The 17,570-nt window shown below is 43.2% G+C and overlaps 2 protein-coding genes and 1 long non-coding RNA gene across 6 annotated transcripts in view; 1 reads left to right on the forward strand and 2 right to left on the reverse strand.

Moving 5' to 3' along the window:
• The window catches only part of Ttc7 (tetratricopeptide repeat domain 7), a 26,060-nt gene extending 21,135 nt beyond the window's left edge, over nt 1–4,925 (forward strand). For both annotated transcript variants that reach the window (XM_075674162.1, XM_075674163.1), the window contains 4 exons: nt 148–440; nt 2,288–2,392; nt 3,807–3,898; nt 4,483–4,925. In XM_075674162.1, coding sequence (XP_075530277.1) covers nt 148–440; nt 2,288–2,392; nt 3,807–3,898; nt 4,483–4,615 — 623 coding nt within the window. In that variant the 3' untranslated portion in view covers nt 4,616–4,925. The remainder of the gene's footprint in view (nt 1–147; nt 441–2,287; nt 2,393–3,806; nt 3,899–4,482) is intronic.
• Nucleotides 3,679–7,436, reverse strand: LOC142563589 (uncharacterized). The gene is made up of 2 exons (XR_012824347.1): nt 6,768–7,436; nt 3,679–4,052 (listed from the first exon to the last, which is right to left on the reverse strand). It is a non-coding gene; the product is annotated as an uncharacterized LOC142563589 (long non-coding RNA).
• Nucleotides 7,437–8,145: 709 nt separating this feature from the next.
• LOC142563591 (WD repeat-containing protein 26) overlaps nt 8,146–17,570 on the reverse strand; it is a 33,288-nt gene continuing 23,863 nt past the window's right edge. For all 3 annotated transcript variants that reach the window (XM_075674168.1, XM_075674169.1, XM_075674166.1), the window contains exons 12-15: nt 16,392–16,470; nt 15,010–15,139; nt 14,123–14,329; nt 8,146–11,826 (exon numbers count right to left, since the gene is read on the reverse strand). In XM_075674168.1, coding sequence (XP_075530283.1) covers nt 11,747–11,826; nt 14,123–14,329; nt 15,010–15,139; nt 16,392–16,470 — 496 coding nt within the window. In that variant the 3' untranslated portion in view covers nt 8,146–11,746. The remainder of the gene's footprint in view (nt 11,827–14,122; nt 14,330–15,009; nt 15,140–16,391; nt 16,471–17,570) is intronic.

Genomic DNA, 17,570 nt, shown 5'->3' on the forward strand with positions numbered 1-17,570 from the left:
CAGCCTGTTTAAGCTTAGTTCAAAAGCCAGACCAACTAGCCCTCACCAAGATGTTACTACCAATGTGATAAGCACATGTCATGACGGTGCAGCTGCGGGAATGCAGCTGGAGAGTTTTTGCAACAGTTGTCACCGTAACATGTGCAGGCCAGTCGATTGCCGCAGCTGCACGTGTGGAGCAGGCACTGTCCGAGGCACTGCAGACGGGCGCGGGACCCATGGTGCACCCGCCGACCCAGGCGGGTGGCGGCGGCGCGGGTGGTGGGTCAATGGCAGCCCTTCGCGAGAAGCGCGGCTCCCAGACCCTCTGGCTACTGCAACTGCAGGTGTGGCTCCTGATAGCTGAGCTGTACCTCAAGATGGAGCAGCTTTCTGAAGCCGAGGCCTGCATTCTCGAGGCATCCAACATCTACCCCCTGTCGCACCAACTCATGGTCATGGTGCGTGTCACTGATTGGTGTGCAAGAAACTTTGACTATACCTAAAGCAAAAGCCCATTCTCATAAAGCCAGTATAACTAGAACACTTCTACTTATTTATCTATTATTATATGTCAAAAACGTTTCCATGTGAGGCATTACGTAAGCGAAAGAAATGGCTGACAAAGCATATTAGGCTGATACCTACATGTTGAAATTATATAGTCTTCAACAATTGAATCGCAGACTTGATGCTTCAGATCTCTTTATATTTTGTGAGTTTCAATAACTTCAGTAAAATATTTCATGGCCAAAATAAAAAAGATGTACTCCCTACAGTCGGTAGATTTGAACTTTCACACCGATAGCAATTACGTAGGCACTCGAGGCGCATTCCCACCGTTGCTTCCACAGCCGGTCATGCTGTCACGGTACTGACGGCATGTGTGTGGCGCACACGCGGAGGGTTAGAAGGTCTTCAGAAACGCACAGTGCATTTAGCTGCGAAAATGCCAAAGCCAGGTGGACATGCCGTCATAGCTGTCTCGCCTATCTTGATCGGCTATACATTAGAGCCAGGGCAGCATTTTGCCTTCTGCCGCTGGCATAAGCTTTGTGCACACAATAGCATCCCTACTTCCCGTTCAGCAGCTGTGTGCATACGGTGGTTAGAGCAGAACAGACAGTAACCTTTGCAAGCTACGAGCACCGATGGTTTTCCTTCGGTCTCGTCTTGTGCACCATAGACGTGGCGACATCTGTAACACAGCTGGGGGCTTTTTCACGCTTGTAGCGCAGCTCAGAAAGAGCAAAAAGGAAAGTGGAAGGGGTAACGAAAAGGAATGGAGAACAGAGCGAACAAACAGAGTGAACATACCAACTCGCCCAAACTGCCACGCTTTTGACAACTGGGGGGTTATTTTGCCTGTGTCCACCTTGTGGACTCTCCATTTCGACCGCCACTAATTGGATGGAGCTGTACGAGTGAGAAGGAGGAGAAGGCAGGCTGGGGGGTCACCAGCCTCTTCTCGACCCCAGTCAGCACTTCAGCAGCAGCCAAAATGAACAGTCCACTAGGTGAACACTTACAGACTAGCCCCTCTGGTGGCACTCCTTATCATGCCAGCATTACGAGATGCCCGGTAGCTGCCAGGGTGCTGCATCGCCTGCTGTGTCGCACCAGCATGTAGTCCCCACGTATTCTTGCAACATTGTCTGAGGAGCTTCAACAAAATGATAAATTTTGCGCATCTAATGTTTCACCATTCGGGCGAAGGAACTGCCTATTCTTTTTTCTAAATGGAGCAAAGCTTATCAAAATCCACTGCGCCTAAATTGATAAGCCTTCCTGCATTTTTTTTTTAATTTCAGCATTATCTTGTGGGCTCCTCTTTATATATCTGGGAGTGGAGAGATTGTTCTACATCCACTGAACCGATTACGAGGATGCTTGTTTTGTTTAAAAGAAATTGTATAAACTGACTGTCTGGAAGAAGTTTATAATTTGGGCCATCAGTTATTTTACACGAATTGCAAAAAATCGAAAATTAAACACAATAAAGTAAAGCAATCAGTTTACAACTCCAACTTGACAGCAAGAGACAATGTTGGAATTCTCTAAACTACATCTGTTGGGACATCCGGGTCAGAAGAAATTGACACATTGCACACCACTCTAAAACGTACCGATAATTTGCCAATAAGGTGTTTTGCGAAACCGACGTTTTCACGATTTCACTGTAAGGTGTAAACTAACACATCATATATTTGTTCAGTTTCGTGTTCTCTCGAGCACGAATATTGGTGTGGGATTGCTTCAGGAACCATAAAAAAAGTGTTGCAAGTCATTCTCCTCTTTCGCCTCGCAGAAGGGCTTGCTGCACGAGCTGCGGAAGGAGTACTACGACGCGAAGACGTGCTTTCAAAATGCAGTCTCCATCAATCCACTGCACGTCACTGCTCTTCAGCACCTGGTACAACTGATTGATTGATTGATTGATTATAGCTTTGTGCTTTGATGCTTAAATCTGTGTTAGCTGTGTTTACTCCTTAGGCTGTAGAACTATTACATAGTCTTGTCTTTTAACTTGTGTATGCACCCTTCTGTCTAAGTTATAGCTCTCTGATCTTTATGCATTTCTGTGACTGTGGCTACTACTGCATTACTTTAATGTGCGATTTATAAGATCTGACGTGGCTAACAAGCAAGACTTAGCATGCAGTATAGCTTCACCGGTGTTTCTTTTCCTTCTTTTTTTTCTTGTTTAAAATCATTGAACAATCGCTGTAAAAAATGTTAGCCATAGTCTTTGTCAGCAAGTGCAGCGAAACTTGTTTGTCCATTATCCAGGGCCTGATAACAATATGAACCCAACATACAATGAAGCCAAGCATAGGGGCAATGAACTATTCTTAGTTGTAAATGTTGAAATAGTAAGGAAAAGGGAATGAAAGTGGAAGACAACTCGCCGTCAGCGGGACCAAAACGCACAACCTTAGCATGACACGTACAACGCTATGCCAACATGCGCAGTAGATGAGGGCATGGCCTTTGCTGCAAGTAAATTGGTAGAGCGTCGCACACGTCGTGCGGAGGTTGTGGGTTCAGCTCTTGCCAGTGGAAAGTTCTCATCTTCCACTTTCATTTGTCATTTTCTTTATTTCAAAATTTTCAATTAAGATACAGTAACTATTTCAACTATGTTTTCCTTGGACACATGCACACACAGGAAGAGAGAGAGAGAGGGGGGGGGGGTGTCCCAAGTAACTTGTACTAAGTATCTTGTAACTAAGTCACTTGTACTCTAGTATTGCTTTATAGCCAGACAGAACCAAGGTGATGTCTTTCTTCATTTGGAGCAAGTCATATTACTTTATTTAATTACATCAGTTAACATTAATTAAGCAATTGCACTAATATATTTGGAGAAAAAGTACTAATGAGGAAGTCGTGGACAATCGTGAAAAAAGTCTGACTAGCTGTCTGCTGTTTAATATGTTACATATTTTCTCCCATACTCACAAGAAAGCCTGCAAAAATGCGTAAAAGTACTGCACGAGTGCTTTGGAATGTGCGGTGCACTAATGAGGCACAATTCTAGCCAGGTGTGCTCCAGTGGCGGAAATGACTGGCCGATCAATTGATTGATTGATGAACTGATTTCTGAAACTGTGTTCACTGCCTTACTTACGGATGGTAACATGAAAATGTTACCGTCTGTAACTGCTGCTCAGGTTACAGGGCTGAGAACCCGTCAAGCTGCCCGTACAGTTGCTTTTATTTCACACTCCTGCATATCTTGTGCAACATAGATAAATGGCGATTGATTGATATGGCTGTCGCAAACAAGAAAAATCACGCCCCTCGGTCCTTGTCGCTCATTCCAGGGCCTGGTCTACCACTACTTGGGCAGCAGTCAACTTGCCGAGAAGACGCTGAGAGATGCGGTGGCCATTGATCCCATGTGCCACCAGTCCTGGTCAGTTCTTGCATAGCAATTGCACTAATCCAATCCAAGACGGATAGCGAGACAATACAATAGCTGCAGTTGGTGTGAACCGTGAAACACTGCGACATTTATGGTCAAAAAGTTCCAAAACTATTCCAATACGTTCTTCCGTCCCCAGGTTCACCTGCATTTGTAACATTGGCTTATATCAGACCTCAAAAACACATTTGGGAATACTACTGCGTGCTTAGAAACTGGCTACAGGGCGATTTCACTTCACACTTGCATGTAGTTACACTGGCATTCTGATTAGGCATTTCCTGTTCGCATTTTAACATGTGCTGATGGTACACACAACAGTATGAAATTGAAACACTGGATTTGTGTTCAAAGATGGTAATCCTCCCTACGTGTGCTTGTAAAGAGGAAAAGCTACACAAGCGCGACTCTCCAACAGGAGAACAATTTTTCTTAACTGCAAAGCCTCCCGTCCGAGAAACCCGTACAGGTTTCCTTTGTAGCTTTGCGCTGCTCTCGGATGGATGGCAACTTTCCAGCTTTTCCTTTGCCCTGCGGGTTTCTATAAATATGATTTGCTTGTTGAACGATTACAGGTTCAACATGGGCAAGGTGCTTCAGGAGACGGGCGACTTCGACTCCGCCACTGACTGCCTCAACACGGCCATTCAGCTCGAGATGACAACACCGATATTGCCGTTCTCGACTGTTCCCCGTACACTCGAGTAACGGCGGCGAACATTCCAATACTCTGCGATCTCCTACCTTTCTAGTTACTGAGAGCGCTAGCGGGCTTGTACAAAATTGTAAAGCGGAAAACTTGCATTGTAAGCGAACAACTTCAGATTTATTTGCGTCAGTAACGCCATTACCAGCAGCAATAAATGTGCGTTTCATGCGGGGCGTGTGACCCGGGCTGCAATATCGCGTACGGTTAGTTTAGTAGAGCACCCTTCTCAAACTTTAGATGTGTTTGTCGTTATGTTTCGAAAGTTTTAGCACGAATGTTGTACTAAAAAATAAACGTCTGTTGATGGAAGTGGTTTTTCATTGTCGTTCTAATTTCACATGCACTAAAGAAAAAGTTTGCGGGCTGTTCCACTTGAAGCACAAAGAATTGACATCGACAACACAACTTTGGAGATCTATGGCTTACAATAACTTTTTTTCTCAATTTCAAAACTGGTGTTACAAGTTCAAAAATTTTTTTCAAGTGTGTGTGCCTTGCCGTGCTAGCTTGCTGGTTTCAGTTCGTGCACTGCAGCACCTACCCGAAGTTAATTCGTTAAAAAGCCAAACTTTCAGTCAATTGCGTATTTCATTTTGCCATGCAAGCAATGTTCCAGCAATCGGCCTGTTTTATGTCCACTGCAAGATGAAGGGCTCTCCCTCCGATCTCCAATTACCCTTGTTCTGTGCCAAGCAATTCCAACTAGCACCTGCAAGTTTCTTAATTTCATCACCCCACTTAGTCTTTTGCCTTCCTCAACTGCATTTCCCTTCTCGTGGCACCCATTCTGTAACCAGTGGTTACAGAATGGGTGCCACCAGTTGGCAAATGGACATCCACCATTTAGTGATTTTTAACAACTTCTTTCAGGGAAAAAGAAAATGTTTTGAGAAGATGTTTTTTAAAGTTGCATTAAATTTTACATTATCAAAAAAATATCACTGAGGCGCATCTGCAAAAAGTTACGCTGCCAATCACTGCAAAAGCTGGGAATTCTCAGGGATGTTGAAGTCTGGAAATACGCATGGAAAACTCAAGGAATTTTTGCTTCTATCAGGGAAAATTTGCTCTAATTTTATTGAGAGGGAATGACAGTCGCGGTAATGCTGGCTCGAGTAACAGAGAGGGATCATAATGAATCGTCTTTGATACTGTGCCATTGGCTGGAGGAGTTGCCAGTGTAAAGTCAACAACAGACTTTCCGGATTCCCTATAATTTGGATGGCTTCACGGCACCACCACGTGCCCCATAGAGTTAATGTATAAGAACGTATGAAATTTCGGACGCAAGAACCCTTTGCTGTCCAATTTGCAGAACGTTGTTTCCGTGACCGCAGGTCTGACACGGCATTAATTAAAGCCACCACTGCCACTGTTTTGACATCACTTTGGTGAAGGCACTGCCGCATTTTTTGCGACGTTTGACGTGGGGCATGTGGGTAGCAACCTCGAAATATGTTTTTTTTCTTCTTTCTTGAAATTCTCGAGGCCAGTGAATAGCTTGTGAATGCAACTTGAGCTGGGGATTTAATCCTTTTTAGGAAGAAACGTAGCATGACCGACTTTACACAATACTAAAATATTTAGTTACTCTGTAATTATGACGCCTCATTACAAAATGCTCAAAGTCATTCTACGACCTTGATTTGCTCTCAGTGGAGTCTCAAGCGCCATCTATGTTTCACACATATACCAACAGTCGATCATAATTTGCAACTGAAGGGGATGTTCAAAACCATTTCTTTCTGTATGCAGCTTCTTTTTATTCATATTTGAAAATGTTCGACTCAATTTGCAATGAGTTTTACCATTTTTTTTTTCAAAGGTATTTTACTTGCTGTGCATTTTATAACCCTTCCCTTCCGATTTCTTCTTGAATAATATGTATGCCTTATTATTCAAACTGAATTAAGTCGGGTTTTTTAATTTTTTTAGCATGCTTACTAGAGAGCGACAGTATGTGGCAACATGGTGTCAGCCAGTCGTGACATAAAACAAAGTTCTGTGTCACTCGGGGAATATTGCAAAGGCACTCGGGGAAAACCTGGAAAACTCGGAGGAATTTGGAAATGTCAACTTAGTAGACACCCTGTTCCAGCTCCAGCGAGTTGTTAAACATTTAGTTGTTCTTTACAACAAATATACACACACCTTTCTTCTTTTACTTTAAATTTTGCGGTGACCAACTGGCAATGGTGCATATCAAGTGTGATTAGACTTGTAATCTTCTCTCTGGAAATGTCAAAAGACGAGTCCTGGTTAGAAGTAATGTTAACATAGTAATAGGTATACTGTTCTTTTAACCTTCGACTACAATAAAAGTGTTGTCTTCATAAGGAAGCTAAACTGCGAGAGCTTCTCACTAAATTCACGGGACTGGATAAATATTTTTCAGCATCTTCTGCACCGAATTTGACAAGATTTGTTGCACTTAAAGGAAAAGCTTAAAATCTATTGAGTGTGTATAGTAGATATTTCCCTACAATGCGTGAGTTTGATGCCTGAAAATGCCAATTGAAGCGTGGTAAAGTTAATGCAAAGCCAATAGTTGCGCTAATGATATGCTGGAATAACTTCTCAGCAGTGGATAGCTTAACAAACCAATTAATAATTCCTACAGTAACTAAGTTGTAACTAAAAAAAATTTTTTTTACATATACACATACTCTCTGTGGTCAGAAAAAAATGTCCACAATTTGTTCCAATTTTTTTGACATGAAACTGTGTTTGGGCATTACAAATGGGTTAAGGTTGTCAAAATTTCAACAAAGACAATTGAAAATAAGCATATATATATATATATATATATATATATATATATATATATATATATATATATATATATATATATATATATATATATTTAATAGAAGTTTCAAGTTTACAACTAGAACTCTGAAATAATACTTTCCCATTGTAGCGATGGCCGAAGAAACCAAGCACTGTTGAACAGAGAGTCAATAATGTGATCGTTATTGGGCCAATGCCAACAAATCTGGTGCAATGACAGTGACCGTCACATGGCAAGACAATGTAAGCACGAGAAGATTACAATTTAGGTTGCACCTGCCGAGAGACACCTAATGTGAATAAAATTGATGGATTTTAATCAGTGCCCTGCAATATACCACTACTAGGAATTTGCAAGTTTGACACCTTCAAATGCCCTGCAGGCAATGTAACTGTCTCATGTCACCCTAAACTCGTATGTCGCATTTGTCCGCTCAAAATTCTGCAGCACACGCAGCTTACAGAAGTACTAATGTCTTTCGTACAGAGTTACGGATTCGTAAACACTGTGCTTAAACTTCCTCTAAAACAACATTTCTCGACCTCTCTTGTGAAAAACCAAGATGCCCCAAATCAAAACTGTGCTTCCTAGAGTCGGCAGAATTAAGCTCTCTCAAATGCAACAGGTTTCATCCAATCCGGTTCTGCATTTATTGCACAAGGGTATTTCTGCGTTTCATCTTTGTGAATTTTTGCTCTGGCCCCGAGCTAAAGCTTCCTCTTAATTCATTTTTGCACATCGCGATGATGATGAGCTTTATTGAGCATGTCAGTGTGGGAAAAGGCAAGCAAGACAACACACAACACAGTCGTTTCTTTTTTTTTTCTTCTAAAAGCATTAAAATATATTTGCACAAACGAGAAAATCAGCAGTCAAATTTGCTTATCTGCTCTCACAGAGAGCTGGCAATAATCAAGCAGGCAGACAAAAATAAATGGTCCAAATCGGGGACTCGTCAACAAAAGCGTACACAAAGCTGACAGGCACGTGGTTGCCGGCTATTGCAGTCAAACAACAAGTGACATACAGAGAACTCGCAATAACTCAACCTGTTATCACAGTTAACTAAAAGAATTATGGAAATTAGAGGAATCATCGCTAGTTTCTTGGCCCAATACCTCCTCAACACGCTATTGGGTTGTTTCAAATACAAACTACACTTTTTTATGGAAAATTTTATCTTTCCCAGTCAAACCCCATCGGAGCAAAAGGCTTCTAAAGCACTTTGAAAAATGAATACCACTGGATAATCAAGGTATGGGTCGTGGATGCAGCTGTCTCAAAATTTTTTGTTGACAGAAGTGGTAACCATTTCAAAACATACAAGAGCTGCTGCCCAATAAACATCTTTTCACTGGTCTGTGTGCACATTTATTTGAAGGCTCTGCATAATAAAGCGAAATTCTTTTTCGTGCGTCAAACGACTTTCCTGAGAGAAGTGTAACAATTCTGATGATTCTGCTGAGCCCAGCATTATTGCTACTTTTTGAAGCAACATGTGTCATCGCAACATAACCAGAAAAATTAAGACTGTAATAGTTCCTGCAGTCAAAAGTAACTTGAGAAGTTGTTTGCGCGCCTCTTCTATTGTTCATCCACATTTTTTTTTTTTTAATACCAGCGGCCACACATCAAGTGCAAGCCACGAGTGGTTTGACATCTTTTGATTTTGTGGCCAAGGCTGCCGTCGCAGTGCAGTGAACAGTTTGTGCAATGAACCAGCCTACGTTCGCAAATGGAACCACAGAACACAGAGGACAAGCAAGGAGACCGAGACTACTGTAAATCCCTGCTTGTCCTTGGCCTCGCTTGTCCTTCGTGTTCCCTGGCACTGCTTGCAGCCATGACAAACAAACTAGTATCCCAGCAATACATTTTCATCAGCTTATGTTCACAACTGTATCCTGTTCGCTTCTTGTTCCCAGTTTGTTATCTGTAGTACGAATACGTCAGGTTATATAAGCTAAGCAACCAAACGGCTCAGTTTTTAGAATCAAACTGTACACAAGTTGGTGCGTTGCTGAAGAGTTTGAATTACTGCGAGCAAACTGTACACACCAATTGTAAATGTACCTGTCCTTTAAAAAAAATATATCTGATTGCCAAGCGTGGCTAAACCAATTATCACTTGTTTGTGCATGCAAAAGTGCGCAAGCCAAGCTTGACAAGGTGATGCATTGGTGTAACAGCCAAGCCTCAGTACAACAAAGTTCCATCCAGCATGAAAATACCTTCGTTATGTCCAATATTTGTCATAGGCATGTATTCGCTACATGCTTAATATAATTACTTAGTTATATCTGTCTTCGTTATATTGAAGTTCGACTGTATTTCATTAATGGTGGCAAGCAGGACACTGTTTAACAACAAAAGCAACAGTAGAAACAGCACAACACAGCAAACAAACAAGTGAAAGGGGGCAACGGGCAAAGTGTGGCCATAATCGTCAACATGACCACCACTGCATGTTCAGGGCAAAATGTTCCAAATAAAAAAAAAAGAAGTGCCCAACTTTTGAAAGGCTTTTACTCAAGGTTAGATGACCATGTGAGAACGTAATGCCAAAAGCTTAAACAAAACATGTGAACTCTAAAAAAAAATTTTTTTTTGCCCCATATCTGCTCTCTAGAGAATATGCGTCTTCTATTGGGTTGGCAACAGTGGGAGTGAAAAAAAAAACAAAAACAGGTTAATGCTGGAAATGTTATTACGGCACGCTCACAACATACGCACTTAACACACACACACACACAGAAAGAAGGAATTCTAATTTGTTACATTTCCTGTATTCGAGTCTAAGTCATGCACACAATTATTTTTCTTTTAAGGGTCCCGCCATGTCGAGACTTGCATCTTGGGTCACAGTGTAATTTCTTTCCCCCGTGTGTTTTCCAGGTGATCGAGGCATTCATGCTCTCAAAACACTCTTGCAGTCGGTATTTACATTGTTGTACGCGGCACGCAGGTCACTTTCAATATAAACTGCAGACTGAGCTTCCTACGCTAGAGATAACTACCTCATTTCAAACCTCATTAACGCCACCAAGCAAGAAAAAAAAATGCATGCAGTTCCATCTCCAACACTTTATTTGCTCAAAAACAGCCTTAAATCCTTTGGGCGTCCCCATCGTAACGACTACATTGCTCACTGCGATGTGTATTTCGCTGCCGGTTTCTCTATGACGAAGGTCAAAACTCGTACATTCATGCAATCCGCTACACGTCTGAGCACGCTATAGCCCGTAAACAGCTGTTTCAGTGCGTTCTTTGCAACGTCAAGTCTCTTACGTTAATACGCCCATCTGAACAGGAACGACAAACATTAAAGCCAGACGTACCAATGTAACATACGATGCCCAGATGGGCACTGTTATAATTTTCAACGTTTGAAACCTAGTCGCTCCGATTTAGGCATAGTTTTTTTTTTTTTTGAAGAACTGTCAAACATGCTCAACCATTGCTCAATACAGCACAAGGTTACAGCATGTAAACGCAGTGGCAGTGCGGGTTTTCAGCGCAATATCACAACACTGAATACACCTCCGCAAGGTACAAGTCTACCTTACGGCGCGACAGCTGTCTACACACGTTGAGAACGTACAATGACATCGACGAAAACTGTACTGCCAGCCAATAAAAAAAATTTTCAGTTTTAACAACTGACGGTTTAAAGTGCACCCCCAACACGAGCGCGCGACAGAACAGCAATTTCCAATAGGAAGCACATGGCATCCGCAATCGCAAATCGACCATGAAATTTTAAAAATCGGTTTTACAACACATCGAACAGAACTCTCTCACTCTCCCCACGTGCAAAACCTTGCAGGAGAAAAAAAAAAGAAAAAAAAGACGAGCCTTCGAAATCACACGCACGGCATTCACTAGCCAACGCTATGCAACCAGCCGACCGGGCCTCTAACAGCGCACCCGACGTCGTCTGCTAAGCTCGGCAACACTTCCCAGATGTCTAAGAGCCTAGACATCTGCAGCCAGGTCGAGCCTCAAAACTAAAGCCGCGTGCATATTAAGCGACAGACGTCGTGTGCGCATTCCGCTGCCTGGACAGCTTCGGAGCCGAGTCGAGCCAGAAACAGACAGCGCGTGCCGTCACCCCTCGGCGCACTTGTCGGCGATCTGCAGGCTGGATGTCTTCGGAGATTCCCAGCCCACTTGCGCCTGGCTGACAAAGCGCATGGGCGTAACCGTCGACACACTGTGCGGCAGCGCGATCCAGACAGGCTTTTCTCACACTCCCATCTCTCTTCCTCCCTCTCCGCACAATGCTATGAAACATGGATTGATTAAAGTCCCTTAGAAGATAAGAAAAGGTGGCGTGGCGCTAGACGACCGAGTTGCCATCGCCGTCACAGACACCATTGCTGCTGCCGTTGGAGTAGGGAGACCCTTCACCCATCTCACCTGCACGAAAGAAAAAAATTAATGTCTCGTTAGTAAAGCAGGTTAAAGTTGGTGAAATGAAATAGCTCACCACAGCTTTAAATTCATTTTCAAGGCAACACGACTTCCAGCCGAAAACAAAGCACTTGATCTGAAGCACTAGGTAGAGTGTCAATAAAATGCATTTTTCAGGGCTTCAATGTAATTCAGCTATAATGAGCGCTGGCATACTAATTTGGTGTTGTTTGGTATGATCTGGCAGTTCACACTAGTCCTACCATCAAAATACTATTGACAGCAATACTATAGCTTTTTTACACTACTGATAGTTTCATAGCAATCTATTGTAATACTATCAATAGCACTGTCGATTGCCTCAAAAAAATATCGACACTTTCAAAAGTCAATATAATGATAGCTTCGCATCCACAGTAAGCATTCCTCCTCGAGATAAAGCTATGACACAGGCACATTGCTCAGACATCAAAGAGGCTCAGACTTGTGCTCTCACCCGAGAAAATTCTTGACCATAATGTCTTAAGGATTCAAGGTCACAAAGAAAATTGGGAACATAATGTCTTAAGGATTCAAGGTCACAAAGAAAATTGGGAACTCTCTTAAATTGGAACACAGGGCGATTAGCCAGAAAGGAAGTGACAACAACTTGTCATCGGCAAGTTGAAAGTTGGGTGGGATATGCCACATTCTCTTAGGTAAGTGGCATGCAAATGCTATAACCCCCCCCACCCCCTTGCGAACTGCCAGTGTCTACAACGCAAGACCAATTACAGAGAAGCAAACTGTGCACATAAGAAGAAAAATACTGTCATACTTACGGTATATTCAGTGGAATCACTGCTGAAAAAAGGTATTGAAATTCAACACTTTGCTCCTCTGGCAATATGAGTGACCAAATAAATGAATGACCATGAGATATGAGCAAACAATGGGATTCTCGGGTTTGCTGCATAGGATCGGTAATGAGAATTGACACTATACGAGAAAATCTGCCCTTCTACAGGTCTCAAAGAAATATTGATGTGAATTTTCGACCCATATTTTTCTATTCAATGACGGTCCAAACTTTCTAAATGGTAGAAGAAACACTGGAAAGGGCCAGAGTGCCCTAAATAAATTACCATAATATTCGTTCCTACGAGTCAGTTTCAGTTTTTGTATTTAGGAAGTTGATGCGTCATGGCCTCATGATGCGATTGGCTAGCAACTGTGGCTGCAGCAGTGAAGAGCTAGTGCAGTCGCAGTGAATGTCTGTAGCATTCACTTGTTTCTTTTAGCAACATTATTCTACTTGAACCATTTTGCAACACGTCAGCAAATGTTGCTCCGTGTCATAACCTCATAATAATGTGGATAACACCGGGACTAACATTTCGAGACCAACTGCAGTATCAAATTTGAAACATATCTTACGGTTCCCCAACCTTCAAACATGCAAAGTGCCATCCTTTTATGTGTAAGAAGTGTACTGTAAAGTTTATGGAAATTAGAAAATGTAAGTCAGTACTCCTTCGTGCCCGAGTGATGCGGTCATCTGAGGCACCGTTAAAGGTAAGGCTGCAAACTGTCCAGAATTTAGCAGGACAGTTCCGACTTTTGAGGAGTGAATGTCTTGAGTCTTGCTTTGACTCAGTTGGGACAACCAAATGTCCCGATTTTAGCTCTCTTCTTTTTCTACCGAGTAACAATCAACAAACCACATTGCCTTTTTATAATGCCCAACAGCTTGGTTGCACATTCTTTTCTTTTGTCTTCGGTTGCATTGTCACAAATGTAATGTTTGTGACAATGCATCTGAAGTCTGGAGTCTGGCCCATACAAATAAAGTCTGCAATCGGCTACCAAGTGACGTTGTAAAAATAACTTCAAATGATGTGTTCGTACAGCGCCTGCATGATGTAATGTAATAGTAAAGACATGATCATCTTGTGGCGTTGGGGAAGGGGAAAGGGGATTGAAAGAGGAGAAGGAAGAAAGAGGTTCACAGTTGCCTTTATCAAGTTCATATTTTATTTTTTATTCTATGCAGTTCACCTCCACTGTAATGCCTATTGGAGGCACTGTGTGGGTACTCTGGTAAACAAATAAATAAGGACGGTTTCTTGTTGTAAACCACAACATGGTGCGACTAAGAAAACTTGTCCGACATTGTTGCACATACAGACTGCCTCTGGTACTAACTGAGTCGATCATCGCCATCCCCGCCCCCCCACTTCCCGTCCAGACTCTGTCCGCTCGACAGTTGGCAACCCTAGTTCAAATTACAACACAAGAGGGTGTAAAACAAACGGATGCCAACCCGACTGGGAGCTGGGCGATGCATTGGGCAGGTTGGTAGGTACGGCAGCTGCGGGGCCCCAGACGCGGATAGTGCAGTCGTCCGACACGCTGACCAGCATCGACGGGCAGGCCGGGTTCCAGCTGACGCAGTTCACCGACCGCGAGTGGCCCTGCAGCACGGCGATTGGCTTCTCCCACTTGACGTGCCAGATGTACACCTTGTTGTCTGCATGTGGAGGACATGGCGAGGAAAGCACGTGATCATGCACTCTGTCAAAAAGAGCGAGACAACAAGGCTATGTCGCAGGAACAGCATCTTTTCATTACGCTTTCACTTTCGCACGCGCACTAAACACAACAAAACCGTGAAGAGCAACTGTCGTGTCAGTGGTTCGTTATGCCTGCTGCCCGTGCCAGACGCCCATGCCGGATGAAACATCGCACAACTACACATCATGGACTGCTGTTGGTAGCACCTCATCTGTGATGCACAGGGTTGGAAAATGACGTGCTAATTCTCTGAATTTCGGTGGTCGAATACCACGGATTTAGCCTAAATTGCTTTGAAAGTCTGGCAACAAGCACTGTCCTTTGGCCAAGAAGACCATTTTCAAAGAAGCAAATATTCATAATTTTCCAATTTGAACAAAACAACAGCAATCGCATTCAACTGTCCTTTCCTCGCAACCTCCACCTTCACGCTACTCTCAAACAAGTCTTCCACTAGAAATAGAGTAGTAATATTTTTTATAGCTTTGTTGTTTGCTAGCCTCAACTTCAATGTGGATGCTCTTCACAGCCGGATGAATTGCAGATTTACAGTCTGCGGAACAGTAATCCACGGAGCCGTCCGTCATGCAGATACGCTAATAGCAACACACTGGAGACTGGCCACAGTCCACGTACCCTCACTCCCGCTGGCAACAAAGGTCTGGTTGACGCCGCCAAAGCACGACCGGATGGTGTAGTAACCCTGCGTGACACCCTGGAATTTCCGCACCAGCACTTTGTCGTCCAGGTCCCACATGTGTACACCCTGCACAGGAGGGAGCATTTCTTGACGGCGAACCTATTTCCCGTCCAATGCAGGACAAAGACCCCTCTTGTAGTACACTTGAGTGGTTCATATCGTGCTCAGATTCAGTTTGCAGCAATGCAGAGCACTTTTGAGATTTAAGCCAAAGAAATCTTGCCCGAGACAAATTTTTATATGCTTGCAAGTGCTGCAGGAACAAAATTACCATAATAAATGTTACTTCGAGGGACCATGACCCCAAATTTTCAAACCTGGACAGTACATTGCACGCTAATCTGTATGCACTCCATAGCTAGCAAAGTGGCAAAATTTGAGAGCCTTCACACAATTTACAAGTTAATTACTTTATGGAAATACTAATGTGCGATGTCACAAGTCACATTCTGTGTGGTTATACATCTCGGCCATTGGTGATCAGCCCGAGATTGTTCATACAGGCCATCTACAATTTGCCGAGTAGACCATAAATTTGAACGCTATGGCGCAAACAAGGAAAGGAGGAAGGGAACAAGGGGAGCAGTCCCTTTGTTCCCTTCTGTCCTTCCTTGCTTGCGCTATAGCGATCAAATTTATGGTCTACTCGGCAATATGAACCGACTAGCCCAGTAACATGTACTTCTGGTATCTACAATTTGCCCTGTTCTCAACGTCAAGAATGAAAGAATTGGAAGGCACAATGCATTGGTGGCACCCTTGCCAGCAATGCACTTTTTCGGCACGGCACAGGCGGTTTACAATTTTTGGAGCAGATGACCCTGCAATCAACAAACCCGCAACTCGTTACATCACACATGCCATGCCAAAGTGGCAGTCTGTGTTGGTGGGAACGACTTAAAAGTGAAAGATTTCAAATTAAAATTTCGAGCCAAAATCTGCACGGAGAGCCCAGTTTGTGCAAGCGTGCAACTGATGACTGCATGAATGGGCCACACAGTGCATTCGCCGTGATCTTTCAGCCCGTCACGCGCGTGCCAATAAGCAACCCACAGTGCCTATTCAAGCAAATGTACTTCACGAAATAAAAGTAGTCTTGCAAGAGCTTCTGCTGTGTTGACACCGATTGTTAGAACAAGCATATTGGTCCCACCACTCCAAGTTCCAAAAAAAGAACTTGTAATAGTTGGCCAACCAATGACGTGGCCCTCCTTCATTCTCCCTCGCCACCTCACACTTCTTGCTTGCAAACTGCCAACAGAGGAAGCGTTCATTGCGAAACATCAAACAAACCGTCCCATGTCCCTGCCGTGCTCACCTGTGAGGAAAGGTTGAGCAAAGCAAGCCGCCCCGTGTCGTCAACCGTAAATGATATAATGGGATGTTCCTCCTGGACCCTGCACAAGATAGGAACCAGTAGGCACACTTGTTGCACACATCTTGACACACTTCTGGTCACACCTTGGCTGCAAATGTGAATAATTGGTTTAGTGAAAGGAGTTGGAAGACAGGCACTTGGAGTGTTTGCTGTGGGTGCCAATAACTCGAAACATGTAGAGGCTCACTTCTGTCGTTTTTTAAGAACGGTTTACATCCAGCATATTCTTCCACTGGCCACCTAGCTGCTCTTCAAGTATGCCAGACATTAAATAGTTGGTGTCCTCATATCTGATGCCCCTGCAGAGAATTAATGCACGCTGTCCACATTTTGTAACCTAGAAAATAACTCGCCAAATCATTCAAAACTCTTAAGCAGTTCTACTGCAGTTCGATTTTAATGATTCTGAAGACGCAAGAAATGCAAACATCCATCTTCAATGTACAAACTTTTTGGCACTTGGAGGGGTTACCTTTTATTGCAATCAAACTATGCGGAAAGTGCAGTGATTCAAAATGACGCACACTTGGTCTGGTTCGCAAACAGAAATTTGAAAACACAACAGCATTAAAACAGCAAGATCAATAGAATGACACCCTACTGTGTTCCTCAAAGCAAGCTCAAGTATATTATCCCTGCTGTTGCTATATTTGAATGAAAAACAATGCTTTTAACATCTGTGAGTCAGCCACTAATAGAAAAGTAATTTGTTGATAATCTAACGTAACCACTGCCCAACTCTGTGGGTACACCATGCTGTATCGACTTGCAGCCTGGCATTTTGCAGAATAACGCAACCCGAGAGTTGTTTCTCAGAATCTTACTTAGAGGGAGAGATCTGTCTGGTGACACCATCTATGCGAGTTTTCCAATGGGCACTGGGCCGCAGTGGGATTGTCAGGATACGGGTGTGTCCGGATTGTCTCAAACATGGCTCGGCTAAAACGTGGCTGTGGCTGCACTAAAGAAGCTTTCTTGGAATGAAATCTGGATAGAAAAGTTTTGGTTCACTCGCACAACGTTTTTCAATAAAGTTTATTCACACATGGTACAAGCAAGCGAAATAACATTGAAACAGACGACTGAAACTGATGCACCGAAAGTGCCGACCTCATGGTT

Source organism: Dermacentor variabilis, chromosome 11 (assembly GCF_050947875.1).
Source record: "Dermacentor variabilis isolate Ectoservices chromosome 11, ASM5094787v1, whole genome shotgun sequence".
NCBI classification, from domain to species: Eukaryota; Metazoa; Arthropoda; class Arachnida; order Ixodida; family Ixodidae; genus Dermacentor; species Dermacentor variabilis.